Here is a 27,624-nt window from a genome sequence, read left to right on the forward strand (position 1 = left end):
CAGGGTGGCCGAAATCAGACCTGATTAATTGGCTTACCATTGATAAAAGTTTCTCTACTTGATTTAGTCCACTGAGAATGAACTGATTTTTTTTTTCATATATGTGAAACTCAAACAGAAATTCAGTTTTATTTGAAAAAAATGATCAATATAAATATAATAATATAATATAAATTTGTATAATATAAAGAAAAATTTACAAAAAGTTGTTTCTACACAAGTCTTTAGTTTAATATATTATGTTTGGTGATATAAAATAATCAAGTGTGACAAATAAATAGATTCACAAATGAAAATGAGACACTTCAACCATTTCTGTGACTTGAAGGTCACTCTTAACATTGGCATTTGCAAAAGGAAACGTGAGTGGGCAAAACATGGTTTCTCTGGAAACAGACTTCTCTTCTGTCCCCCTTCTTCTTCTCATCCATTGTCTGGCATGCGTCCTCAAAAGGAAAAACGTGAGCAATTCAATCTATTGATATCCCACATACGTAATTCACCTACAGAACACCAGACAAATGAGAATGTGCTCGGACATGTGTCTGCTAGAGCATGTGTCACCGACGCACCAGACAGGAATGGTAGATGTAAAAAAGATTGTTTGTTAGGAGGAAATGAATGTGTTTTTATCTAAGTTCTTAATTTAAGTGTAATGTTTAAAATGCAGAGTGCTAATATTGAATGGAACATACATTATCACATTACAGACAAGCAGCAAATATGAGAAAAAGGGTTCAATTCTGGCTTTACTTGCAAAGGAAAACAATGAGCATCAAGTTGCTTATCAAAGCCCATCATTAAAATTTCAACAAGGCGAAGTAGCATGACTGACCTGCCCTAAATTCCACTTTCTGTATTTACTCTTATTGTTCAGACCTCTATATAGAGTTACACATTAAATTCTGTGGTTATTTTTAGGGGATATGTAGGACATTTAGCAACAACCCTGTTTGCTGATGCTTTTTTATGTTTACCATATGTTTTCATGTTTATTGTATGTTTCAGGTGATATATGAACTCATTTTTTTTCAGTTTTTGTGATGCACCTAATAATTTAGACACCATCAAAACAAGCAAAACAAGACACAAAACAATTTTATTTACCTAAGGAACAAAATTACTTTCATTACCTCAGTGAAAAAAATAATTGAACCCTTAACTAATGCCACCAGCTACCAGTCAAACAGGATTCAAGGTTTAACAGCTTGCCACAGCACCTACAATGGATACAAGTCAGAACCTTGACTAAACACTTCAGAACTTTTCTGTTCATTTCTTGCTTTTGTATGTTTCATCATTTTCTTGCTGGATAGCTCAAATCATATCTCAGTTGCAGCCCACAGAGAGATGACCTCCCATTAAAAAAACTTTCTGGTAATAATTGAAATGTACTGTTTTCTCAGTAACAGAAAGTCATCTAAGTCCTGACATTGCAGCATTGCACCCCCACGTTTTCTATTTATATATTATTATATACAGAGTATATACAGAGTAAACACTGAACTTACACTGTATATGTAATAGTCATATTTCTTGGACAGAACACTAACAGACAGAGCAAGGTTCTTATTCTTACACAAAGGCATACACATAAATGCTTCTTTAAATCTAAATTACAGTTTAAAATGTAATTATGTTTATGGTTATTTCTATTCAATAGCCTGTATTTGCTATTATAGACCTACTAAATTGTCAACACGGAACAGCAACCAGTTTGTGCTGGTATGGGTGTTTTTACATGGTTCTAGGCAACTATGCATTTTCCCTGCTGTGGTTGGATTTCTGGTACATTTAAAACAATAACCATACAAACAAACATACAAAATAAAAAATAAAAAGATTTATAATTTAAATGACAACAACTTTAACTGCCATCAAGTAAAAGTGAACTAACATTCATACTTAACAGTTAATACAATATATACCAGCCTTGTATACCAAAATAACACCCCCATGTGTATCCACAGGCCCAGGTACTTTAGTGTGTATTATTACTTTTGATCTATGTAACTTGCTACTGAGGCCTTAATTTCCTTTAAGATTAATAAAGTATCTATCTATCTATCTATCTATCTATCTATCTATCTATCTATCTATCTATCTATCTATCTATCTATCTATCTATCTATCTATCTAGCTATCTATCTAGCTATCTATCTAAATTTACATTTTCTGCATTTGGATGCCTTTATCCAAAGCAACTTACAGTACTGCAACAGTATATTGTCTAAGCAATTGAGGGTTAAGGGCCTTGCTCAAGGGCCTAAAAGTGGCAACCTTGCAGTGGTGGTGCTTGAACCAGCAACCTTTCGATTACTAGTCCAGTGCCTTAACCACTATCTATCTATCTATCTATCTATCTATCTATCTATCTATCTATCTATCTATCTATCTATCTATCTATCTATCTACATTTAATCTGCAGTAAGACAAACGTGAACATAAAACAAGCTTTTTTTATACCCACAATAAACCTTTTACACTTTATCAAATACTGTGGCTCAACTACTGAAGCTTTATTACTGCATTATGTTGTGTTGTATTGTTGTATTGCTTTAATGTAGTACAGTTCCAAAACTGATGAATCTGTTTTGCTTTGGAATGTGTTTATAATGAATAAAAAACTGAATAGAGTAGAATGAATGTAGGGTGTACCTTTTATAACAGAGTAATTAGGTTATATGAAAGTAGGTTATCAGACAAACCTGATGTAAGTAGTCAGTTATGTGACAGACCTACTTTACCATGTTACCACCCATAAATATGCAAACTAACGTTCCTAAAACTGAGACTACGTGATCAGATACATGTTTAAATTGTATAACCCTGTGTAATAAATGTACAAGTGCTTGGTGTGAATTAGTCACACGGTGTACGACGAGGAAAAGCTATTAAATGGCATCTTACATAAACATGGAGGTTACATAAAGGTTTGTATAAATGTCCGGAGTAACCCAGTTTAAAAGTTTTAATTGCTCTGTTGTATATGTTTTGTGATTGTGGGAATGTAATGTTTGTGAATAAATGTTTAGAAGTGTATATTTGTAACTTTTTGACAGAATAATAATGACTGTTAGTTTATGAAACATTCCGACAGCACGAGTTAGCTGTTCCTCCTCTTGGGGTTACACAACCCAGTGTCATTATATAAGCGGGCTATATTGTGAGCCAATAGGAGGGCGTGATTGAGGTCACGTGAGGCGTAGTAGGCGGGATTAACGCACAGCGTTTATTTTGGAGCGAGGTGGACGGACCGGTCACAATGAAGATCTCTCGGCGTTTATTCTTATGTTTATTGTGCAGCTTTTCGCTAATCAGACATGAAGGTGAATGCAGGTGAAGGAGATGGCAAGGCGGAGTGTGAGAAAGTGCGGAGAAGAAAGAAAGACAGTCCCGGTTGCTCTTGTAGGAAAGGAGTTGATGGGATTATACGGAGTGCAGTTTATTGTGGCATCTAGAGAAATAAATAATGGACCGATTATAACCGATTCTCTTGGCTTTGGATCACCGGAGATTCGCGTTCTGTTTTCTTTCTCTTGATCTGCTTTGTGATCTTCTTTCACCCTTAGATTCGAACCGACACCCTCCGATTTCTTAATACTGACCCTTCTACTTCTGCATCCACGATGAATCTACAACCGTAAACCCTAGACCAGCCTGGTGGCCGGGCACACATCTCTGGATTTAAGTTGTGTAACCAGACATTTACGCAACGGTCTGTGTGATGGCCTGGCTCATCCAGTGCTGATCTGATCTGACCACTAGAACCAACGATCACCAAAGATCCATCCTGATTATTTATTATCTTGTAATAAAGGAAAAATGGATACCAGCGTTCAGGGTTCCGCCGAGCATTTCGCGTCTCACGATTTGAACCCGACCGGCGTGTGCCCCGAAATGCTGGAAGTGGCAGAAGAAGCATGCCGCGCAGGGGATTACGAGCTAGCCGTGGAGATCTATTCCTCCCAGCTTGCAGAGCTGAACCAGCCCGATCGGGGGCTTTGCCTGCGCAAAGCAGACGCGTTAATACGCGCAGATCGCATCGCCGAGGCTCTGGATTCGTACTGCGTGGCCGCGAACCTGCACCGATTGCGACCCGACGAGCTGAAGCTGCTCGTGGAGAGCATCGCGCACACCGTCCGCGTGAAAGTTCTCAACACCGAGACACGACCAGGGGGGAGCGGAGCCGGCGCCGCCGGGGCCACCGGGTCCGATTTGGATGAGCCGGATGGGGACCGTGTGCTGGACATGTTCTCCTGCCGCGTGTGCTCGTGTTTACTGTCCGACCCGACGACCCTGGAGTGCGGCCACACTTTCTGCAAGCGCTGCCTGGAGGACGTCGCTGAATGCAAGTCGTGCCGCGCAAACATAAACAAATCGTGGCGCACCACCGGCCTCCGAGCCAACGTTATCCTCACCGGCCTGCTCGACAAGTGGTTCGAGGCGGAAAGTAAAGCGAGGAGGTGCTGGCTCGAAGGGGAAAGTTTGTGGAAGAAGCAGGAGCTCCAGAACGCACTGGAAAAGTACAACCAGGCCGTAGACCTAGGTAAGGGACTGAATGCTCTTGTGTTTGATGCTACCAAGTCAGTCAGTTATGTAGCTCTGGTGGTGTGACCTACTTCCACTGGTGGCAGTTATGAAACAGCTGAAGATACAGAGGGCGACATTTTACCTCCAAACACTCAAGTTTCAACCCTTTCAGGGGCTATTTTAACTTGAACAGCACCTTTATATTACATTTACATTTTTGGCATTTAGCAGACGACTTTATCCAAAGCGACTTACATTACAGTATACAGTCTGAGCAACCGAGGATTAGGGGTCTTGCTCAAGGGCCCAACAGCAGCAACCTAGCAGTGGTGGGGCTTGAACCAGCAAACTTTGGATTACTAGTCCTGTGCCTTAACCACTAGGCTATGGCTTGCCCAGAATATAAATTATTTCTTTCTTCTTGTTTTTTGGAAGCTGGAATCAGAGCGCTGCGTCTGCCATTGTACCCCTGGAGCACAGAGGGTTAAGGGCCTTTTTCAAGGGCCCAACAGTGGCTACACTTAAAATAATATTAAATAATATGGGACATTGTAGCCTAGTGGTTAAGGTACTGGACTAGTAACCAGAAGGTTGCTGGTTCAAGCCCCACCACTGCCAGGTTGCTGCTGTTGGGCCCTTGAGCAAGGCCCTTAACCCTCAATTGCTTAGACTGTATACAGTCACAGTACTGTAAGTCGCTTTGGATAAAAGCATCTGCTAAATGCTGAAAATGTAAATGTAACTTAGTTTAGTATTTGTATTAGTACTTTAATACTACTTTGATAGGGACAGTGGTAGTTCAGCGGTTAAGGTGCTGGACTAGTAATCAAAAGGTTGCTGGTTCAAGCTCAACCATTGCCAAGTTGCCACTGTTGGGCCCCTGAGCAAGACTCTTAAACCTCAATTGCTTAAATTGTATTCATTGATAATTGTAAGTCGCTTTGGATAAAAACGCCTGCTAAATGGAGGAAATGTAAATGTAATGTTAGGGCGTGGTCTAGCAACATCTGATCACCAGTCTGTTCCTCGAGTGTTTCTTAGTGGTTCAATCACATGACTAAAGTTGCTTTTAAAGTAGATATTTTACATTTAGGTTAGAAAGTCCACCAAGCCATCCTACTGTGTTTTCAGCTCTACATGTAGTATCTCAGGATACTAGCAATTTAGCATGGGAATCTGCCTTGTTTTCGTTTGTGAGACTTAAAGCAAGGGACTCTTGGGCATTATTAAAAACGTGCCTGTCAGGAGTAATGTAAATGTGCCAGATCAGACCTGTGCTTTAGAGGTTTTGTTTTCTCAGGTTTGATAACATTGCTTTGTCTACATTCTTTCACCATGACTGTTTTATCATGTTCTTCAGAGCATGTTGACCAATGGGATTCATTGTAGCATGACTTTATTAACAGGGCACTTGTGATGTTTGTGTTGACCAGCTAATGTCGCTAATGGCTCTTAACGTGCTTAACCAGTTTAGTTTTTAAGGTTTTAAATCTTTAAAATTGTTTGTTTTCCAAGTGTTATTCAGGGTGTTCTGAGAAAGGCAAACAGTTAATGATGCTAAGTAGAACCTTTATTTTTAAGACTGAGCGTCCATAGCTATCCTACCCACAAATTTGGGTAAAAACAAATAAAGAAGTGTCTAATAACTTTACTCTAGTTGTAATATATTATATTAAAGCTGCATTATGCAACTTTTGGAAGATTGGAGACCTCTCTGGCAGAAATAGGTTACTACATGCAACTAGCTGAAGGTTATACAATTACTTGTGTTATGCACTATTTTTTGCATTGTTTAACCAAATGCAAAGTCAAATGATGAGCCACAATAATGAATACATTGCTTTACAGAAGAGAATTAATATTAATTAATAATATTACATAAAGACATTTTGTATCCAAGTCATTTTATAATTTGGTTTTGCAATATGAAGGAATGATTTTCTTCTGCTGCTCCTGCTGCTCTCATTCATCCACATAATCGATTAGGCACAGCAAATTCCCTTTTTTAATCAACCCTCCTATTTTATCTGGGTTTAGGACCAGCACTAAGGTTGAATGATGTGGCCCCCCAATGGTTAGATTAATGTACTGCCTTCTGTATTGACCCCAAGTTATACAAGTTCTTTGCACATCAGCAGAGGCTTTTAAAGATGTTCCTTTTGTAACAATTTCTGTTTTATGGCTCCCCAGAATAATTAACCAAATATATTTTTATTATACACCAACCACTTTTCTACTTATTAATGTAAGCCAAAGGGAACAAGGAACCCTCTAAATGAGTAAATATAAAATGCTGTGCTGATGTAATGTTGTAATGTTGCACAAACACAATGTAGCTGTCAGTGTTTCATGAATTTCTGAAAGGACATTGTTTAGAGAGATTAGTACACCAATAAAAAGCAAAGGTCGTCATTAAGAATATCACGACTGAAGAGCAGTATTGCCACATATGGTTTATTCCATTTGTTTAATCAAATGACACTGTAACCTAACCAAATAAACTGTCCTAAAGTGGTGGTTGGATACTGAGCCTCAATATTTTTATACAGCAGAATTTCTGAATACATAAGTTAGGGATTATGGGAAAGTAAACGAACATTGTGCTCAAACCCGTTTTATTTCCCTCCTTTTTGGGGGAAAAAAAACTGTTCCTCAAAATAAATTCATCAAGCATTAAAAATAAATACACCAGTTGCGGTGTAATGCTGGATATTAGCTAGATCACATTGCTTTAAAAATACTGTTCTGTCAAGGGTAATTATATTAATTAAGAAATCAATACTGGGTAAATATAGCAGTAAAGTTACACCTGTAATATAATAATAATAAATTAATAAATAATTTAACAATAATAGTAATGATCAGAAATCACTTTTTTTCAAATTTTAAATCACTTTTGACCATGAAGGCACTAGTTTGCATTTGTTATTTGACAGAAGGACAAAATGTATATACTTAGGGAGGATTTAACTCAAGTATGTTTTATATATGTGGTTATATATGTACGTGGTTCACTTTTGTTAGCAATATCAAAAGCACAGTCAGCATTATGAAACAACATTAGGTAACAACTTATTTAACTAAAGCACAATTTTTTTTATTCAGGCTGCTCCCACATATAGTGTTTGCCACAGTGGATCATTCTGGTCTGCATACCAGACTTGGCACAGTTTTTATGCCAAATGCCCTTTCCGACGCAACCCTCCTATTTTTATCTGGGCTATTTTTATCCCCCCCCCCCCCCCCCCCCCCCACACACACACATCTTGCCAATCATGTCCATGCAGATGTCCGACCGACTGATAGCACCGCTGAGATTCGAACCTCGGACTAGCTTGCTTTACTGCTGCACCACCCAAGCCCTGCCTGTAACAAAAGCACAATACAAACATTTAAAACCCTCACTGGCAAACTGACACCCTTGGCAGCGTTAGGTAACAGATCGTTGTCAGCATTATGAAACATCAATGACAGAGGAACACTGTGCAGTTCCTGAATTAGGAAACTTAAGTAAGCATTAAGTAACAGACAACATTGGCATTATTACAAAAGAATAAAGGGATTTAGAGATATAGAGAAAGGAACAACATTAAGCCCCAAAAAAAAGGTACTTGAGTAGCACAGCAGTAAAATACACGGACCCACTACTGCTGGAATGCAGGGGTTAAATCCCCAGTGGTGCTATTGACGGTTGGGTGTCTACATACAGACATGATTGGCTGTGTTTGGGAGGGTGGTTGAGGCCCCACAGTTGTTTGGAATCCTGTCCTGTGTTTGTTACTGCATTGCGCCCAATGATTCAGGGGAAATCCAGACCCACAGCAACCCTGACTAGGTTAAAGCTGTGGTAAAACATTAAAATGAAATAGAAAAACAAAGGGTGTCAAAATGACCATAACAGAAGACTATAAAAAAAAAAAAGCAACAGTGTCATGTGAGTTCGCTGTTTTCGGTGAGATTTTTTCCCAGAACTATGCCAGTGAGGTCATGCAGGTAGGGCTGGGCGATTTTGCAAAAAAAAAAAAATCTCGATTATTTTAAAATGATACCCGATTGTCGATTACGATTTCGATTTTTTTTTTTTGTTCTTGTATAATGCAATTAAAATAAGACTCAAATTTCATTTTTTTTTCATTGTAATTAAAGGCTGCAGAAGTGCAAAAATAGTAACAGCACCACCTATAATTATCCTTTTAAGGGACTCAAACTTTATTACAATAACGATAACACAATAATTAAAACAAAATAGATCTAAATTATCTATATCCTTAACTATCTATATCTAAGAATAGCTCACAAACAACTCTTATTTTAAATAATGTGCAGCAGAAAAAAACTACAAAAAGTTCTTTACAGGTTTCTTAAAAGGAACACGAGCCTGTACTGTGCTGTTTCCACCACTGAGTGAGTCTGTATCAGTATCTACACTGGGGGGCATCAAGTAATCACTCAGCTCAGCTTTGATTTTGTCCTCTTGTGATTTGGGGGGTGGATACAACATTTTGAACGTTTAAGGATGTGTAACGTGTAATTTTAGTCCCGTAAAACTTTCAAACTGTATTAACCACTATTTATGTGTTGTAGAACGATTCGATTCTATTGAACTAATCTATTAAGCCAAAATAAAGGAACCGATTCACGCATTTGGGAGTCGTTACATACATACGGCTCTTTAAAAGGAACTGAGCCAAAAGATCCGACTCCCCATCACAGAATTCACTGCAGCAGTTTCCCGGACGCGAATTTTTTACTCAGTTACGGATGTGATTTAAAATGTAGCGAATTACAATTCTTAATACAAAACATACTTAAGTAAAAGTAAAATTACAGGCTGTAAAATCTACTTTAAAAAGTACAAGTACACAAAAAAACGACTCAATTACAGTAACGCGAGTAAATGTCATTCGTTACTTTCCACCGGTCAGCCAATCCTGATCGCGCTAATCGGCTCCGGAGTTTTGATTCAGTTCAGCGGTGTTTGATTCAGTGAATCTTAATTAAACTCTTCTGTTTGTGTCTCGTTTTGCCGATCGTGTTTGCGCTCCTTATTACTGAATCTAACGGTGACCGTGTATAATCCTTGTTGTCTTCCGTTTACTGTTTTAGTTTTCGCTGGTTTTGGGCTCTAATCCTTTTTATATTAAACTTTCCCTAATTTACAATCCGTGAGTGTCTGGTCAGTTTCTGCCTCGCGCCATGTTGGTATTTTAATTAAAATATAAAATATGTAAACAATCGCGATTGTCACATTCTAACATCGGATGAAAACCTTCATGCGAATTAACCGAATTAATCGTGAAAATCGCCCAGCCCTACATGCAGGTACTGCTTTTAAATTTCAGTTTTGGAGGGCAGACCGGATTGGCCCAGGAAATCGGTGCTGTACTGATCGTGCCTGAATCTGGAGTCTGAATCGCAGCTAATTTGGTTCATGGGGCCCTAGATTGTGTTGAGTTTATGTAAGGGATCTAGTTGCAGAGACTAATAAAACCATGTTGAAGGATACAGAATATCTGATTAGGGCCGACAGTGTAAAACTCCAGCGCGCCTCCTAGTGCTGATAATGGGGTTCCTTTGTGAGGTTATGCAAGTTGTATAACATTGACGGTGCTCTTTGTTTTAGGGAGCAGAAAGTGTCTTTAGCTCATTAGGGTTCAAATCCACAGAGGTACTATCCGCTCGGCACATTGGGCATCTAATTACAGACATGATTTGTGAGAGGGTTCTATGATGGATTGTGGTCCTGTTACTTCATTGGGCCCAGTGATTCCAGGGAAGCTGGAACCTACCACAACCCTGACCAGAATAAAGTGGTGGTTAAACATGAATATGATGAGGATGATGATAGTGTCTTTAATCTAATGCAATGTTGCCATATTTAGACATAATAAATATTTAAGCTTTGAATGGTGTTCATTTTTCTGTCAACGTAAACATCTTAGTTTTCTCTTGGGTTGTTTGGTACTTATTGGTCCACCTAAAAATAGGGGTTTGGTTGGCTTGCTTCACCACACAACATATTAAAGGGCAGCTGTAGCCTAGTGGTTAGGGTACTAGACCAGTAATCAGAAGGTTGCCAGTTCAAGCCCCACCACTGCCAGGTTGCCACTGCCAGGTTGCCACTGCTGGGCCCTTGAGCAAGCCCTCAATTGCATAAATTGTATACATTGGATAAAAGCGTCTGCTAAATGCCGAAAATGTAAATGTAATGTGGTCCGCATCCAAGGCTGGACATTGAGTAGCGCCAATGGTTGACACTGGTGGTGAAGAACAGACTAGGGGCTAGTAAAGGGGGACCAGTAAATTCCATCACATACATTTAACATAAGGAACTGCATCCATTCTCTATTTAGAGGGGTACGAGTTTATTTAATGTGTTCACACATGCAGAAGAAACCATGACTCAGTGGTCTGAGCACGCTTCAAACACTTAAACAGCTCATGTGTAAAACGCCCTAAATCTCAGTTCCCTTTTGATGGCACTAGTGGTTTGGGATGCAGCCTCTGACTTGTATTGATAAACGATGAAGCACAAGTTTATTCAAGCATAGATTTTGTTACAGTTTGGAACACGAGTGTGAGCTTTGGGAGCTAGCCTTTCCAGTCTCTCGCTCCCCTCACTGATGGAGTGTGGGCGTTCGTTTTGGCGGCTTCGTCTCATTTCATCATGCAACATGCGGCGGAGGCGGCAAGAGTGTAAACACATATGCTCGACTGACACTTGCCTCTGGAAAGTTGCCCGACTTTGTTTGTCTGTTGATGTAACATGCCAGCTTTTGGTTTGAAAGCAACCAGTCGTGTTTCTAGTCACGGCTTTGAACGTTATCCACGTCGCTTTGACTGGACATCTGTGTAAAATGTGATCTGTAGTTGACCGAGAAGAGGATTTAGAGCATACTCATTTCATAACGTCCCCAGCATTCGGCAAGGGAGTATGAGAGCTGGTCTCCTTCCTGATGACCCGAATTCCCTGAGTACGGGGAATACAAGTGACGGACAGAAATAGATCGCTTATGAAACACCGACCGCTGGGAATGTGAGAACTGATACAGTGCTGTTGGAGTAAGATTGGCATAGCGTATTTACAAGAAGAAGAAGTTTTCCTCTGAGAGAGATTAGTATGAGTCACTGATTTGTCATATTGAAAAAGATTAGGATCTTTTCATATTAACAATTGTTTTTTGTTTGTTTATTAGGATTTTAACGTCATGTTTTACACTTTGATTACATTCATGACAGGAGCGGTAGTTACTCATTAAACAAGATTCATCCGTTCACAAGGTTATATTGAACACAGTCATGGACAATTGAATATCTCCAATTCACCTCACTTGCATGTCTTTGGACTGTGGGAGGAAACCGGAGCTCCCGGAGGAAACCCATGCGGACACGGGGAGAACATGCAAACTCCACACAGAAAGGACCTGGACCGCCCCACCTGGGGATCGAACCCAGGACCTTCTTGCTGTGAGGCCACAGTGCTACCCACTTAGCCACCGTGCCGCCCTATTAAATATTGAACATGGGAGCTTGACTGAGAACAGGCTTTTTATTGTTTAGGCATTTTTCCCTTTTCCTTCTAATCTAGTTGTATCCAGTCACATGGTTGTATATGTCCTCCACTGCTGCAGACCCCTGCCCTGATTGAGAATTGAGAAGGGCTGTAAACAACCACCACCACCCCCCCCCCCCCCCCCCCAACATGTGTGCAGTTGCCAACTGCTTCTTTTCACCTGCACAAGACGCATACGGAGAGTCACGCACTAATCTCTATTTTCCCCCCGTCCCTGTTCATCCATACATCCAGTATTAACACATTGACACGGCTCTACTAAATTCACGGAAAGATGTGAATTATAATACAATTATACAGACCTTGTTTTTTTTTTAAATCACAGATTTCATGGATTTTTAAGGAAAAGTAGCACGCAGTCATTAAATTATCCTCATAAATTGAATAATAGAATTAATGGGGCGGCACGGTGGCTTAGTGGGTAGCACTGTCGCCTCACAGCAAGAAGGTCCTGGGTTCGAACCCCAGGTGGGGCGGTCCGGGTCCTTTCTGTGTGGAGTTTGCATGTTCTCCCCGTGTCTGCGTGGGTTTACTCCGGGAGCTCCGGTTTCCTCCCACAGTCCAAAGACATGCAAGTGAGGTAAATTGTCCAAGACTGTGTTTGATATAACCTTGTGAATCGAATAAACTTGTGTAATGAGTAACTACCGTTCCTGTCATGAATGTAACCAAAGTGTAAAAACATGACGTTAAAATCCTAATAAACAAACAAACAATAGAATAAATGCAAGCTACAATACACAGCACAGCTCACCTTAATAATTGAATGTAATTTTTTACTATTGTGTTTTGACCAAATCAAGACAGATCTCCGTAGAGAATTCTAACCTATTTCAGTTACAGTTACAAAAATGTATTTTTTTGTGGTACATCTTTTTAAACACAGATTTCTTTGCTTGTGTTTCACAGTGCCATTTATCAGTAGACTGATAGCCCAGAGAGCAGAGCTGCTCATGGACATGAAGGACTTCAACCAAGCTATCCAGGATGGAGACAGGTTATGCCGTCTTCTGACGTCTTCTCCAAAGGTGAATAACCCGCACTAGAACACTCACAGGACCAGACCACATGTGTTAGAAGTTTTGTTGTGATTTTAGAATGTAGGTCATGTGACCAGTTACATGCAGTATAATAAATATGTGTCAGGTAAACATGGTAAATCTGTACTGCTTCATACGCTAATGACAACTGGCACTGGAGCCGACGATCCACCACAACCCCAAAATACAGTATTACCAGATACACATTTGCAAAAAAATTTTCTCATTTTCTTATTCTGTCGTTAATTACTTGACAACATATGGACAAAAGTATTTGGACACCCCTTTTGTTTTTTGAATACAATGTAATAAATAAATAGGTGTAATAAATCAATTATATAAAGAACATTTTATGCTTTGTAGCAGCATGTTAGGGAAGGCCCTTTCCTGTTCCGGCATGACTGTGCCCCTGTGCACAAAACAAGCTCTATAAAGACATGAAGAAAAGCTCGGTTTAATTAAAGTCCTTGACCTCAGCCCCACTGAACAGCTTTGGAATGAACTGGAACATCAACTGATGCTTTCTTGACTGGCCATATAAATGCTCTTTTGACTGAATGAGCACAAATCCCCACAGACATACTCTAGTGGCTGTTGTTATAGCTGAAAAGAGCACATAGAGGTGACTTATACCAGTTGTTTTTGAAATTTGATGTCCAACAAGCTCATGGTCAGGTGTCCAAATACTTTTGGCCATTTAGTGTACATGGGGCTCTTCAGTGGCTGGTTGGTTAGGTGTCATCAAGTTGATTCCAACTCCTGGCGACCGTGTGAATAGTACTTCTTCAGAATATCATGTCTTTTGTTTAGGTCTTTAGGCTTCTTAATGGCTTGTTCAATGTTCCTACAGTTGAATCTGTTTATCTTGTTGCTGGCTGTCCTCTTTCTCTTTTATTGTCCATTAATGTCAGAGACTGAAATAGGCCAAATTGGCCTTAATTATTTCTCAATGTTGTTTAACAAAGATGGAATCCAAACCTCCTCCAGATATTTAGATATAACTATTAACAATACAGCTTTACCTAATTTCTTTGATCTCCCAGTTTTTTAAATAATAATAATACATTAATGTTTTTTTTTTAAATGCACTTTCTCCCCAGTTTCCTCCCGATTTACCACACTCAATTTTTTCTTCCACTGCTGCGAGATACCAGATTGCATCCAAGGAGAGCACGTCACTGTACACGCCTCTTCCGACACGTGTACAGCCCTCCTCCATTCTGCACAGGCGTCTCTTCCGCCAGTCAGGGTCCTTACACAGCGTATGAAGACCCACCCACCCACACACACATATTCCGGCCCCCACCCTGCAGATACAGTGGCCAATTAGTATTTGCTGCAGGCACTGCCAATTATGCCCACCAGATGGCGCCCAGCCGACCGGTGGCAACACCGAGTTTTAAGCCGAGGAGTTCAGAAACTCGGTGCTGGTGTGCTAGCAGAATATCTCGCTGCGCCACCTGAGTGCCCATGTTTTTTTTTTTTTATCTTAATACATTTTTTGCTCTTTGCCAGGCTCACTACATTAAGGCAAAGGCACTTAGCAGCGCTGGCCGCAGAGAAGAAGCTTTGCAGGAGTACTTCCACTGTCTAGCACTAAAGCCAGACTGGATAGCTATCAAAACAGAGGCACAGAAGGTAAAGATTTCTACAGAATATCTACAACTACATTATCATCCTAATGAAATGGCCAGCCAGTGGTTTATCTATCCCAAAACACATACTACTGTGTTAAAAATGTGTCATGGTGTCGTACACGTCCTGTGGTGTTGTTCTGTTTAACTGTACATAACTGCATAAATCATTGAGGTGCATCACATCCTGTTAAATAGTCTGGTACAGTAACAGTAAAGTGTAATATATGAACATTTCTTTAAAACAAACAATTTTTTTTTCTTTGTATCTTTCCAGATCCTAAGCGAGATGTTTTCATCTATTTTTGAGAACGATGGTCTGGTCACGCGCCTCCATCCGCTTCAGGCTACAGGTTCTACTCCTCGCATCAAGCCTTCATCCCTCCTCAGCTCTATTCACCCTCCTACCAACAGAGACGGAACCAGAGCCGGCTGCTCCAAAGTGAGCACCCACACACCAGTACACAAGCAGTCACATACATGATCTATCCAAAAGTAAATGGACAATTAGTACCATGTTAGTGTCACTATAGTGCTGAGAATGGTCCGTCATGCAAACCAGAATGATCCGGTCAGTCTGGGAGATCCATTCTGATGATAATTGGGGAAAAGGGGGTGACAAAACGTACAGAACAACCATTGTGCTACAGTCAGTGATTATATACCCACATAGTTTATGTGTATGGTAGATGTAGCTTATAATAAATACAGTAGACAAATGTACATTCCAGACAGGTGTACCTTATATAGTATAACACACTTTACACTGATTTGCATGACCTGTGCCATGTTCACCTCACAGGACCTTGCGCCAAACGGCGATCGAGCGGGCAGCTCCAATTCGGTGTCCTTACACAACCCTGGAAGCAGTGTGTCAGGGTCCAAAAGCCTGGCAGCTGTACTCTCCTCTCTCCCTGGTGTTCCCGGTGGAAAAAGGAAGTGTGTGGGAGACGCCAACACCTTCGAGCCGCCCAGCAAGCTTTTCAAAGCAGGTATGGCTCTGATTAGACTGTAGGTATGACGGCTGTGTATGAAATGTGCTTCAGTGACACGTTGAACCAGTTTGTTATGTTGTAAACTGGCACGGAGAGGAAGATCTACATGTACCAGATGTGTATCAGTAGCTTGGTACATTTTGTTTCAAGCTTTCTAATAATGAGATAAGATAAGATAAGATAGACTTAATTGTCATTGTAGTTATACAACGAAACTTTTTTGGTAGCTCTCAGTGAGATTAGCAGCAATAATAAAATAAAAAATATATGACTTGGTACAACACAAAATAAGCTAAAATTATATGAAACACAGGGTGTGTTCGAAAACCTAGTGAGCTCTTTACATAGACGTATTTTACGTCATCCTAGGCGCGCTCCCGAGAAGTAGGCTGTCCGAATTCTTAGATACCTTAAAATGCTGTCTAACAAGGCACCTTAAATCTAAACGCTATTTTGCCAGAATAACGAGGGAGCATACGACGCTGCCTTAACGGTGACGCCAATCCCAGCATTCAGTGCAGAACGACTTTTCTCACAGGCTGCGTTCGAAATCGCGTACTTAAACAGCACATACTAGATTCGAGGCCGTATGCACTGCTCGGGCCTGTATAGCGGTACGCTCTTTCAGTACGCAAGTGTGCAGCATGCACACAACCTCGTACGTACTACGTCTGCCATCTTACCAACGTCACGTGATGCACGACGTCTCATCGCCACAGTTATAACAATTTTAAAATCGGACAAAATTAAGTCTGTCGTTCTCCATAAAGCTACTGATAACGTTATTCAGGGTTGTACTTAATCATAACACGTTTAATGTTTGTCCTTCTCCGCTTTCCACCATCCATCTTCTTCGCTACAAACGCCTTTGCAGCTCTACTTGCATTATGGGATAGATTATCGGACTGTAAGTGTGCATCGTTTGCATACTCAAAAATGGCTGCCCAGGCAGTAGGACATCCAGATACTTTTCGCGTACTTTTTAATGTATACTACGTATTCGGACATACTAACCGCTCTCGCATACTGCTTTCGCGTACTGTCCAGTATGAAAGTGTGCGATTTCGGATGCAGCTAAAGAAAAATAAAAAACATGGCGGTTATTTTCAAACGTAAATAAATTCTTATTGATTTGTAATTTGTATAAACTTGCACAAGTGTTTTTATTTGCAAATTCGTGCTTGTCAGCGAATTTAACCATTTTCATTACATGGAGGGAGATGTTAGTTGATATGCTAGCGCGTTGTGCCACCTCATCCCATTGATTTAAATGGCATGAGGCTAAATGTGTTAGCTAAGTAAGCGAAAACTGATGGAATCGCTGTCTAAATAGCGCATTCGAATTACCTGATATATAAGTCGATGATTTATTAGAACCCTCTCTACTTAGGCAGCTGCTCATGTAAGCAGTAAGACAGCAAGGCAGCTCACTAGGTTTTCGAACAGACCCATAGAGTACGTGGTGATTATGGATATATTTGCAGGGTTTGAATAGTGCAAAACAGAACAGCGTAACCAGTATCACAGTAGAGACAAAATAATATAATAAATATTTCACAAACTGTATTGATTTATTGATTTAACTGTATTGAATAATGTTATAGTCCTTATCTTTTTTTTGGTCTGATTGTTATTGTGTTACATTTATCTATACAGCTGGCAGAAAACAGTCGCTGTATTTGAATTTCTGCTTTAATTAATCATAAAATGACGTCAGATTTTTATCCAAGTCATTATCAAATTTACTACTGGACATTTCAGATCTGTTGAACATTTTACATTTACATTTTCGGCATTTAGCAGACACTTCTTATTGTCTAAGCAATTGAGGGTTAAGGGCCCAACAGTGGCAGCCTGGCAGTGTTGGGGCTTGACCCACCGACCTTTTGGTACTGGTCCTGTACCTTAATCACTAGGCTACAACAGCCCTATAAAACTTTTTATCTTTCCTTTTGCAGCAGGGCTCAACAGTGGCAACTTTGCAAGGTGTGTCTTGAACCAGTGACTTTTCGTTTACTAGTCCAGTACCTTAACCACTAGGCACAACTGCAGTGTAAAACTTTTCATTTATCTTTCCATTTGCAGCATTTTTTATCTAAATCAACTAACAATTATCACTAAATACAATTTCAGCAATTGACGGTTAAGGGTCTTGCTCGGAGGCCCAACAGCGCTGGTGGGGCTTGACACAACAGCCTTATTATTACAAGTCCAGTACCTTAACCACTGAGCTACCACTGCACCTGATCATTTAGGTTTATAATTTACAGTCTGGCTCTGGAAAGGTCATGTGAAACCTTGGCCAAACCTTCTTTGGCAGCAGACTGGTGTCCACAACTGTTAGACCTGCACAACAGTAAAGAGAAAACTCATTTCCCTGAATTATGAATCATCTTAATTCTGACTGTGCTGTCTAAAATATGCATGACACACCTGAACCCAGTAATTAGGAGGGTGTCTACATAATTTTGGCTTTCTAGTCTTGATTGTGTTTGATAAAAAGGACAGTCGGATAAAGATCAGACCTCACACCTTTATTATTAATAAATGCTGGAATGCAGGAGAATATGAATCAATAACATCATCACTGTGTGTTCCACTATTTGTGATGCAATATGTATGTGTGTATTTAAGTAAACATATAGTTAGTGATATTTCCTAAGTGTCCAGACTTTAGCGACTTATGTATTATGTGCAATCGTTTTCCTCTTTCAGAACAATGCGGTTCCTCCCAGACTCCTCCTGGAATGAGGACTGTAGCGTGTTCGTTGCTGGACAGTGCGGACATGGAATGTTCTCTGTGCATGAGGTAGGGACTTCCTAAGTGCCCTAATGAAATTAATCATTCTGTAATGAAGAAGTATTACACATAGGAGTGTGTGTGTGTCTGTGTGTCTGTGTCTGTCTGTGTGTCTGTGTCTGTGTGTGTCTGTGTGTGTGTGTCTGTGTGTGTGTGTGTCTGTGTGTGTGTCTGTGTGTGTGTGTCTGTGTGTGTGTGTCTGTGTGTCTGTGTCTGTGTGTGTGTGTCTGTGTGTCTGTGTCTGTGTGTGTGTGTGTGTGTGTGTGTGTGTGTGGTGCTGGTAGGCTAATTCCTTTTTTAGACATTTTTAGGTGTCCCATGAGTGTTCATGACCCTCCAAACTGGATGACCTGTATATCTTAGTCTAGTTATTTTCAATTCCTGTTGTGAACCTGTTGACACCTGCACCCCCCTCCCTTCCTGATCTGACCAAGGAGAGCCAGATCACATTTACATGTACATTTACATTACATTTGTGGCATTTAGCTGACGCTTTTATCCAGAGCGACTTACAATTATGACTGAATACAGTTTGAGCAATTAAGGGTCTAGAGCCTTGCTTAGGGGCCCATCTGTGGCATTTTGGCAGTGGTGAGCCTTGAACCTGCAACCTTCTGATTACCAGAACCACACGTCCCCTTCAACACATGTCCAATCTGCGGCCGTTGACACACAGACCCATGGAGACCTCAGAGAGCCACACTATGCTCTAATTAAACCCCCTCCCCCAACCAGCTTGCTCAGGTGCCCATACCAATCCCAGAGATTGCATATCCCAGCAGAAAGAGACCTCGTCTGACTCCGAATGTCCAAATGTCCAAATGTCACATCAGCCTGCAGCTACTTTGTATAGTTTTGAATGTTAACAGCAGAACACACGGTACACCCTTCTGCCTTGTTTCCAGGGACTGTTTCTGGCAATTTCTAGGAACTTGAATACACGTCATTATTTTGCTGTCCTTAAAATAACCTTGCTGCTTGTGTAAGCTGAAGAATCTAACAGGCGAATCACAAACACGCGCCATAGATAAATAAGCCCAGTCATTGTTATACTGTTTGTTATAGTCAATTAAAAAACAATGATGGGATTTTCATCTTTTTTCAGGTTGTTTTATGAGCCTGTCGCCACTCCCTGCGGACACACCTTCTGTCTTAAATGTCTGGAACGCTGCCTGGATCATAATCCTAACTGTCCCCTGTGCAAAGAGAACCTGTCTGAGGTATTTGTTCTTAAAAAATCAGCTTTAATCCCAGTGCTTATTCAGTAGAATTCATTCCACCGTCTTCTAAAAATACCAGCCTGGTAAAATACACACTGGTGGCAGTGAGTGAAAGTCACTTTACTGCCACCTGCTGTTCAAAATGTGCAATGACCGCAACTCTAGTCTGTTTTATTCTTTTTTTTACTTACCGAAATATAAAGACAAGATAAAATAAACAGACAAACATAATACCTGTTTTGCCTTTAAATTACACATGTGTTAAAAATGGCGTTAAAACCCAAGTAAATATATAAATACATTTATTTTTCCTGAAGAAAACAATGGCTTATGTTGCATGTTAGTCAAACATCTATTTTTGGTTATTTCGTGGACACTTTTTTTGTGCATTTACTCCCTTTTTATCCCGATTTTTTTGCGTGTCCAATTTTCACCCAATTGCATTATGCTTTCTCTCTACTGGTGCTGACTCCCGCCCTGAATATGGAGAGTGAACTGACACACGCCTCCTCCAACACGTGAGCAGTAGCCGACTGCATCTTTTCACCTGCACGAGGCGAGTTCATATGAGAATCAGCCTTATGCACGGAGAGCCACACCCTAATCAGCATTATTCCTTAACTCTGTGCAGATGCCATCAATTAGCCAGCAGAGGTTGTAATTGCACCAGTTACAACAGCCAACGTTGTTCATATACCCACCCAATGTACTTGTCAAAGTGTGGGTGATAAGATGCATACGGCTGCTGCCCATGTGTCGGAGGGGGTGTGGGTTAGCTTTATGCTCCTCAGTCAGAGCAGGGATCGGCATTGGTGGAGAGGAAGCATGATGCAATCGGGCAATTGGACTTGCTAAAAGGGAGAAAAAGGGGAGAAAATGCATAAACAAAATATAAAACAAAAACATGGCATTAAAACCCAAATAAATATATAAATAAATATATAACATAAATATATATATATATACATACATATATATATATATATATAATAGATAAATACATTTCATGGGAGGGAGTTGGCCGATACTGGAAGCATTGGAAAAAGATGAATGAAACATTAATGAAGATTTGCTTTGAACACTTTTGCAGTATCTGGCCACGAGAGCCTACAAGAAGACGTTCTTGATGGAGGAGGTGCTTCAGCGCTACCTGCACGAGGAGCTGGAGGAAAGGAGGAAAGTACATGAAGAAGAAATGAAGGAGCTGTCAAAGTGAGTCACTGTTTCCTCTTTAAGATACCAATTATATTAAAAAGGTTTTCAGTCTTGTTCAAGGTTAAATTATACACTGCTGTAGAAAAGAAATTGTTCCCGGTTTGTTTGCGTCTGTAGTTGCACATTTGTCACAGTGAATGAGTTCAGATGGTTTTAGGACAACGTCACTCTAATTATAAAGCACATCGCTCTGAAATGGCACACGCACAGCAATACAAGAACAACACAAAATGTCCCTGCTTGTGCCATTGGCTGATTGGGCAAGATTGGTTAGGTGTGGGCGAAGGGGCGGGAGCGAAGGCTGTTGCCAAGGCCCTGCAATGGATTGGCGTCTTGTTTGGGGTGTGTTACTTCACCAGTGAGACCAGACCCAAAGTGACCCGGTCATTTTTGGAATTGCAATTATTCGTGGTGACCAATATACAATAACAGAGTGGATCTAAAATGTGGCAGATACTTTTTCATGACATGTAGGTTCATTGTTTTTTCTTCTGTGTATTGCTGGCATATTTAGAACCAGTTCTAATATTTAAAAAAAATAATTTAGGCAGTGTTTTGTGGCTTTGGCCCACTAGTGGTCTGTGCTGGTACTGCAGAGAAACACCAATTTATTTTGAGCAGCAGTTATGTTTCGTATCTCCTGACCGCCAGGGCGGTGCTCACGTAGTGGATAATCCCGCGGGTGTGCGCTCCAGGCCGAGATAATTGTATACCAAATTAGTCACACGTGACCCCTGCAGTGATGTCACTGACGATACATGTACCTGTGACTCACTGTGAGCTTCCTCTTTTCTCATCTCGCCTTCAAGACCGACAGTACAGCCCGGCAACACGTTGTGTCAGAGCTACGAATTTTCTTCATTGTTTTTAATCGGTCATTGATATCACTCGCCCTTAACTTATACAAAATAGCATATTTTTTTTTTACATTTTAATAATATGTTACATTTTAAAACAATTAAAATGATACTTTTTTGGTCTACTCTCACTCAGATAGTGTTGTAGGAATGTGAACTCGGCCTCTGTACTGAATGTGATTGTATTGCTTTACGATGCTAAAATGCCTCATATTGTTTAAATTCTTCCTCCTTAGTTTGAACCAGGAAGTTCCCATCTTTGTGTGCACCATGGCATTTCCCACAATTCCATGCCCGCTACATGTCTTCGAGCCACGCTACAGGCTGATGATCCGCAGAGCCATGGAGACGGGAACCAAGCAGTTTGGCATGTGTATCTCTGATGAAGTGAAGGGGTAAGTAGCCCATCACAGTGCTTGGGTTAAGACACAAATAATAAAAACACACAAATGAGGAGAAAGTGACTCTGGTGAAAATGCCCACCGTGCGTTTATAGGGGCACTTGAAGACAGAGCAGACAATCACAAGATGCTCTTTGGAATATTGGGACATCATGCTGGGATCACATGGACCATCATAGATATTGCGCAAACCTGTAGAGTCCATGTCCAGTGTCAAGTAAAGCTAGCCTATCACAGCTGATATAAGAGTTGGAATCTCACCAGGTGCTATTGGCTGTCTGGGTGCCTATACAGATATGATTGGCTATGTCTGAATGGGGGGAAGGCCGAAGCCCCTTGCAGTATTGGCGCCCAGTCTCTAGTGTTCCAGTCCTGCCCTGCACCAGGGAAACCAGACCCACCGTGGCGCTGAACAGGACAAAACAGCGATGAAATATTTCAATCAAATTGTTATGCTGATTATACACAGTTGAGTCACAGTATTATGACCACCAGCTAATATCCAAAGCAACCGCTGTGTGCAGCAGGGACAGCAGCTAGATGGGCTGGGATTGACTCAGTAAGGTCCTGGTAGGTTGTCACAGGTATCTGGAGCTATGCCAACTGCAGTGCATCTCAGGAGGGGATGTGGGGGAGGATCCATAGAGCAAACACAACGATCGAGGTGCTCCCACAGATACTTAATTAGGTTTAAGTCTGGGGAATTAGGGTGCCAGGGTAATACTTGGAAGTCTTGGTCATGCTCTTCCAACCAATGTCAGACATTTCTAGCCGTGTGACATGTCACCTTGTCTTACTTGGAGATTCCATCCGCCCCAGGGAAGACAAATTTACCCATGGTACTTTTACCCATTACAGCGATGAGGGATATATGTGCAGACAGCTTATCAAACACCTTATATACCCACCAAGCCTTCATGAGCTACACGCTGCCAAGTGGTCATAATAGTATGACTTGACTGTGTATAAATCTTAGACATAATTATATATTTGTATAACTTTTATTTGTGTAGAATTTGCCAGACCTTTGGCCCACACTGAACTTTTTTTGACAAAAACTTAAACCTTCTGATCACCAGTGCAGTACCCTACCCATTGAGCTACGACTGTCCGACAACAGAGGAAGTCTGGCACTTAACATATGGCTGTTTTCTCGTGAACAGGTTTGCCGACTACGGTTGCATGCTAGAAGTACGAGACGTGAAGTTCTTTCCTGACGGCCGCTCTGTGGTCGACACCATCGGTATGTCTCGCTTCAAAGTGCTCAGCCACGGTCAGAGAGATGGCTACAACACGGCCAAGATCGAATATCTGCTGGACAAAAAGGTAAAAGACGAGGGTGTGTGAAAGGGGGGGTGTATTATTAAGTGAATGTTCATGCTTCAGCCTCTGTGTGTTTTAAGGGTGAGTGGACTCACACGTCTTCCATTCTGACCGTGTTTGTGATTGTGTGGAAATTGCGTTCAGGTGGAAGGAGAGGAGTTAACGGAGCTGCTGAAGATGCACGACTCCGTGTACGATCAGGCCTCGGCTTGGTTCTCTTCTCTCAAAGACAGCATGAAAAGCCAGATCCTCAGTCACTTCGGCCACCTGCCTGCCAAGGATCCCAACCCACAGGTGAGCATCATGATGGTCATACACAAATCCACATTTCTACAGACAAAGAGGAGAGTTTATTTTGCTTGACAACCACCCGGCCCATTCCTGACTTTTTTTGTGCCTGTATACATAGGGGTTGTCCGACCGCACCCATTTAAAACGTACACTCTGCAAAAGCTTGTGCTCCAAGATCAGGTTAAAGTGCAACTTCAAATTAGTTGCAGATCACACGTACAACAAAAAGCTAAACCAAGGGTTCATAGGGATGTAAAGCTCTCTTGAATTTGGACAATGTTATCAAAGCTAGATGGGGAGAGACCACTATTCCATGTAGATTTTTGTTGGCTGACCGAGGTGAGACACAGACTATCACACGCCTGCTCTGGCGTGTGCGCCTTTTCACCTGCCAGAGACGGAGTAACACAGAGAGCAGCATGGCGAATTGAGAGTCACACACAGTACTATCTATATCTACACCGATTAAGCATAACATTATGACCACCTTCCTAACTGAAGGGCTCTGCAGCCCCATACTCAACAAACTATGATGCACTGTGTAGTCTGACATCTTTCTATCAGAACCAGCATTAACTTCTTCAGCAGTTCGAGCTACAGTAGCTCGTCTGTTGGATCGGACCACACGGGCCAGCCTTCGCTCCACACGTGCAATAATGAGCCCTGGTCACCCATGATCCTGTCACCGGTTTACCACTGTTCCTTCCTTGGACCACTTTGGATAGATACTGACCACTGCAGACCGAGAACACCCCACAAGAGCTGCAGTTTTGGAGATGCTCTGACCCAGTCGTCTAGCCATCACGATTAGTCCTTACTCGCTCAAACCGCCCATTTTTCCTGCTTCTAACACATCAACTCTGAGAATATAATGTTCACTTGCTGCCTAATATATCCCCCCCACTAACAGGTGCCATGATGAAGAGATAATCGGTGTTATTCACTTCACCTGTCAGTGCTCATAATGTTATGCCTGGTCGTGTATATAGCACATTATAGACCGCTGCACCACCTAAATGCCCCAGACTAGGCTTATTTACTTAGATGCAAAAAAAAAATACATCGACTGTAGTCAATCCTAATCACTAGCAGAAAATTGGGAGCAGGAGACAAAAGTAAGCTACTGTGTGGATTTGTGCCAATATCATTCAGTCACAGATGCAGGAATCATTTAAATATTAAGACTCCCTAAAACTTCTCTGATAAGCTTCTAAAAACTCTGAACCTTAGCTGTTAACCTGAACTAACGATTTGCTTTCCCTCCTCAATTTTAGGGGAACCCCAGTGGGCCGGCTTGGTGCTGGTGGTTGCTGGCCGTGTTGCCACTGGAAAACAAAGCTCAGCTCACCATCCTGGCCATGACGTCCCTGAAAGACCGGCTCGCAGCCATCCGCCGAGTGCTCGTCTTCGTCACCCGAAAGCGCCCCCGATGACCTCGGCCTTCCCTCATCAGCATCGTCGTCACTGTCGCTTCAGGAGCCGTGAAGACAGGTAGCGAGTCACTGAAGCTGCTCACCACATTCAGCTCTCATTTCGGTTGTGTCCGGTCTCTCGTCCAATCACAGTTCGGCCTTTCTGCACCGGCCGTCGCTCCATTCGTTTTCAGTTTGAGCTCTGTGTTAACGACAAGGTTGAACGGGTGACTGTTCGCCTTGAGTAGCTAAATTGGTGATCTGGGAGGAGAAAGTCCTATGCTTCGAACCGAATGCTGTGAACATTGCACTACTTTGTGCCTCATTGGCGTGTACGGCTGACCAAACGCATCAACGGGCTTCCGGTCTTACTGGCAGCCGGTTCTGGTTCATGAATCAATGTTTTCCTTACCTATAGGTTTTGTAAGCCACACGCTGCACAGATCGTCATCGTGGATGCCATTGAACACATTTTTATGAGTAAAAGAGCCTTCTTGTTCTTCTTCAGAACGTTTATCATTTTAGAGTGTTTGATCAACTGTTATTGGAAATGGCATGAAGTCATTGTCATAGAGGAGAACAGAAGGCATGAGGTGTTAAAAGCCTTTGAAGTTTCATTAAAACTTTGCATGATGCTGTGGTAGAAAGAAGGAAATAAACAATATCCAAAAGGGAACCTGCTACGATACTCCAACTAGACACAACTAAGCCTTTGGAAAATGTCTTCTACTGTGTTCTGTGTTCGATCCGAAGTTAATTATATGTAATGAGTGCATTTACATTCACACTAATAATTTCATGATTAAATTTCTGCATTATTTATGGGTACATTCAGGTACGCCGGCCCATTATCAAATTTCCAGAAATCCTTCTTCGTTTCCACAATTGAATACCTGTCATTATTACTGTACTACAAAACGATGCCTCTGAAACACTGGCCACAATCCAGGAAGGTGCCAGGCCATCGCACGCTGAACATCCCAACAGACGGTGAACGGAGGTCTGAAAATCTAAATTACGAACAATAACAGCAAATCATTCCAATCAAACATTCAAGCCTGGTTAATTTTGGTTAGCACTTTGCTAAGAAGCAAGAAAAACAAACTAAGCTAACGAACTAACATGCAGTTCGAACAGTTCAATGCCATTTACAGGTAGCCAATACACGCTACACACTGTGTAGGTATGAGAGAGAGAGTTTGACCTTTTTTACCTTACCTTACCAGTAACTAGACCTGTGGAGGTGTCTTGTATACATAATTTGTAGTGGGGTAGTAGAAGATTTGGAAGGCAAACGGAGCAAGGACGAAGGCAACAATATGTGCAATATGCAACCATAAAACCTCATCAGTAAATATTGAGAGGACAGGAACTTGAGCTGTGGTCAGTAACATTAAGTCACTTGTGCTTCCAAATAAAATTATACACGCATGCTTAATTACATCATTTTCACGTGGAAACTTGTCGATTGGATTCATGACAATTTCTTGCTGTTTGTTAATTGTATTGTTCATGTAAACGCACTTGATTATAGTTTGTAATGAAATCGCGCTGAAGCAATCCGTCATTAGATTTGTTCTGAAAGCTTGCTGTTGCTGGTATCGGGTCAGCTTTTCTCTTTTGCTTTCTTTATATTGTATTCTAGCATAGCCCTGACTCTTCGTATTTTGTCTTTATATACTGCATATGTATACAGAAAGTCTCAAAAATATGGAAACACCCATATAAAATAAAAACATTTAGACACAATACACGGGGGAAGAGGGGAAAACCTCTTAGGCCATGACACCAACGTGGTGGCCATCTTGAATGCCACCATTTTGGATCGGTTTTTACATGGGAAGGTTGGTGTGTGACACATCAAACTGGTGGAGAATTTCAATAGAAACACAATGGTGTGCTTCATGACATATCTTGGATTAACACTGTAGGTGTTTCCTTACTTTTCAGACACCCTGTGTTAATATATGTGTTAAACCCCTGACTTATCACTGTACTCTGTGTACTGGATCAGAAATGACACGTTTTTTTAAACTAAGATGCTGGCACTCTAATTCATTCAGTTTAACTTATTAGCCCCTATATATTCGTTTGCATTAGTTATGCATTTAAGAAGACAGATTTGGTGATCTGGTTATAACAGTAAACATACTTAAGAACGGTGGCTGCACTACTATCCAAACAAACAAATCCAAACAATTAAAACACATCTTAACAGAACGTGGTTACTGAATGTATCTCAGTGTTCAGTAATTTGGCCGAAAGTATTTGGCTGGTTCCCTTCAACTGTTTCTGTGTGTATAGATGAATTATCAGGGAACTGCTACATA

At 41.1% G+C, this 27,624-nt stretch overlaps 1 protein-coding gene across 4 annotated transcripts; it reads left to right on the forward strand.

Moving 5' to 3' along the window:
* The first annotated feature begins 354 nt into the window (after positions 1 to 354).
* lonrf2 (LON peptidase N-terminal domain and ring finger 2) lies at positions 355 to 27,518 on the forward strand. Of its 4 annotated transcripts, none has more exons than XM_063010554.1 (13): positions 355 to 461; positions 3,573 to 4,549; positions 13,016 to 13,134; positions 14,662 to 14,784; positions 15,058 to 15,222; positions 15,583 to 15,772; positions 18,491 to 18,584; positions 19,681 to 19,795; positions 20,886 to 21,007; positions 22,104 to 22,262; positions 23,432 to 23,594; positions 23,736 to 23,885; positions 25,157 to 27,518. In XM_063010554.1, the coding sequence occupies exons 2-13, from the start codon at positions 3,826 to 3,828 to the stop codon at positions 25,313 to 25,315; spliced, it is 2,283 nt and encodes a 760-aa protein (XP_062866624.1). In that variant the 5' UTR covers positions 355 to 461; positions 3,573 to 3,825; the 3' UTR covers positions 25,316 to 27,518. The 4 variants fall into 4 exon arrangements, with proteins under 4 accessions (XP_062866624.1, XP_062866622.1, XP_062866621.1 ...); XM_063010552.1 differs by lacking the exon at positions 355 to 461 and adding an exon at positions 2,911 to 2,933; XM_063010551.1 differs by lacking the exon at positions 355 to 461 and having other exon boundaries at positions 3,473 to 4,549.
* The last annotated feature ends 106 nt before the right edge of the window (positions 27,519 to 27,624 follow it).

This window comes from Trichomycterus rosablanca, chromosome 15, assembly GCF_030014385.1.
Source record: "Trichomycterus rosablanca isolate fTriRos1 chromosome 15, fTriRos1.hap1, whole genome shotgun sequence".
NCBI lineage: Eukaryota > Metazoa > Chordata > Actinopteri > Siluriformes > Trichomycteridae > Trichomycterus > Trichomycterus rosablanca.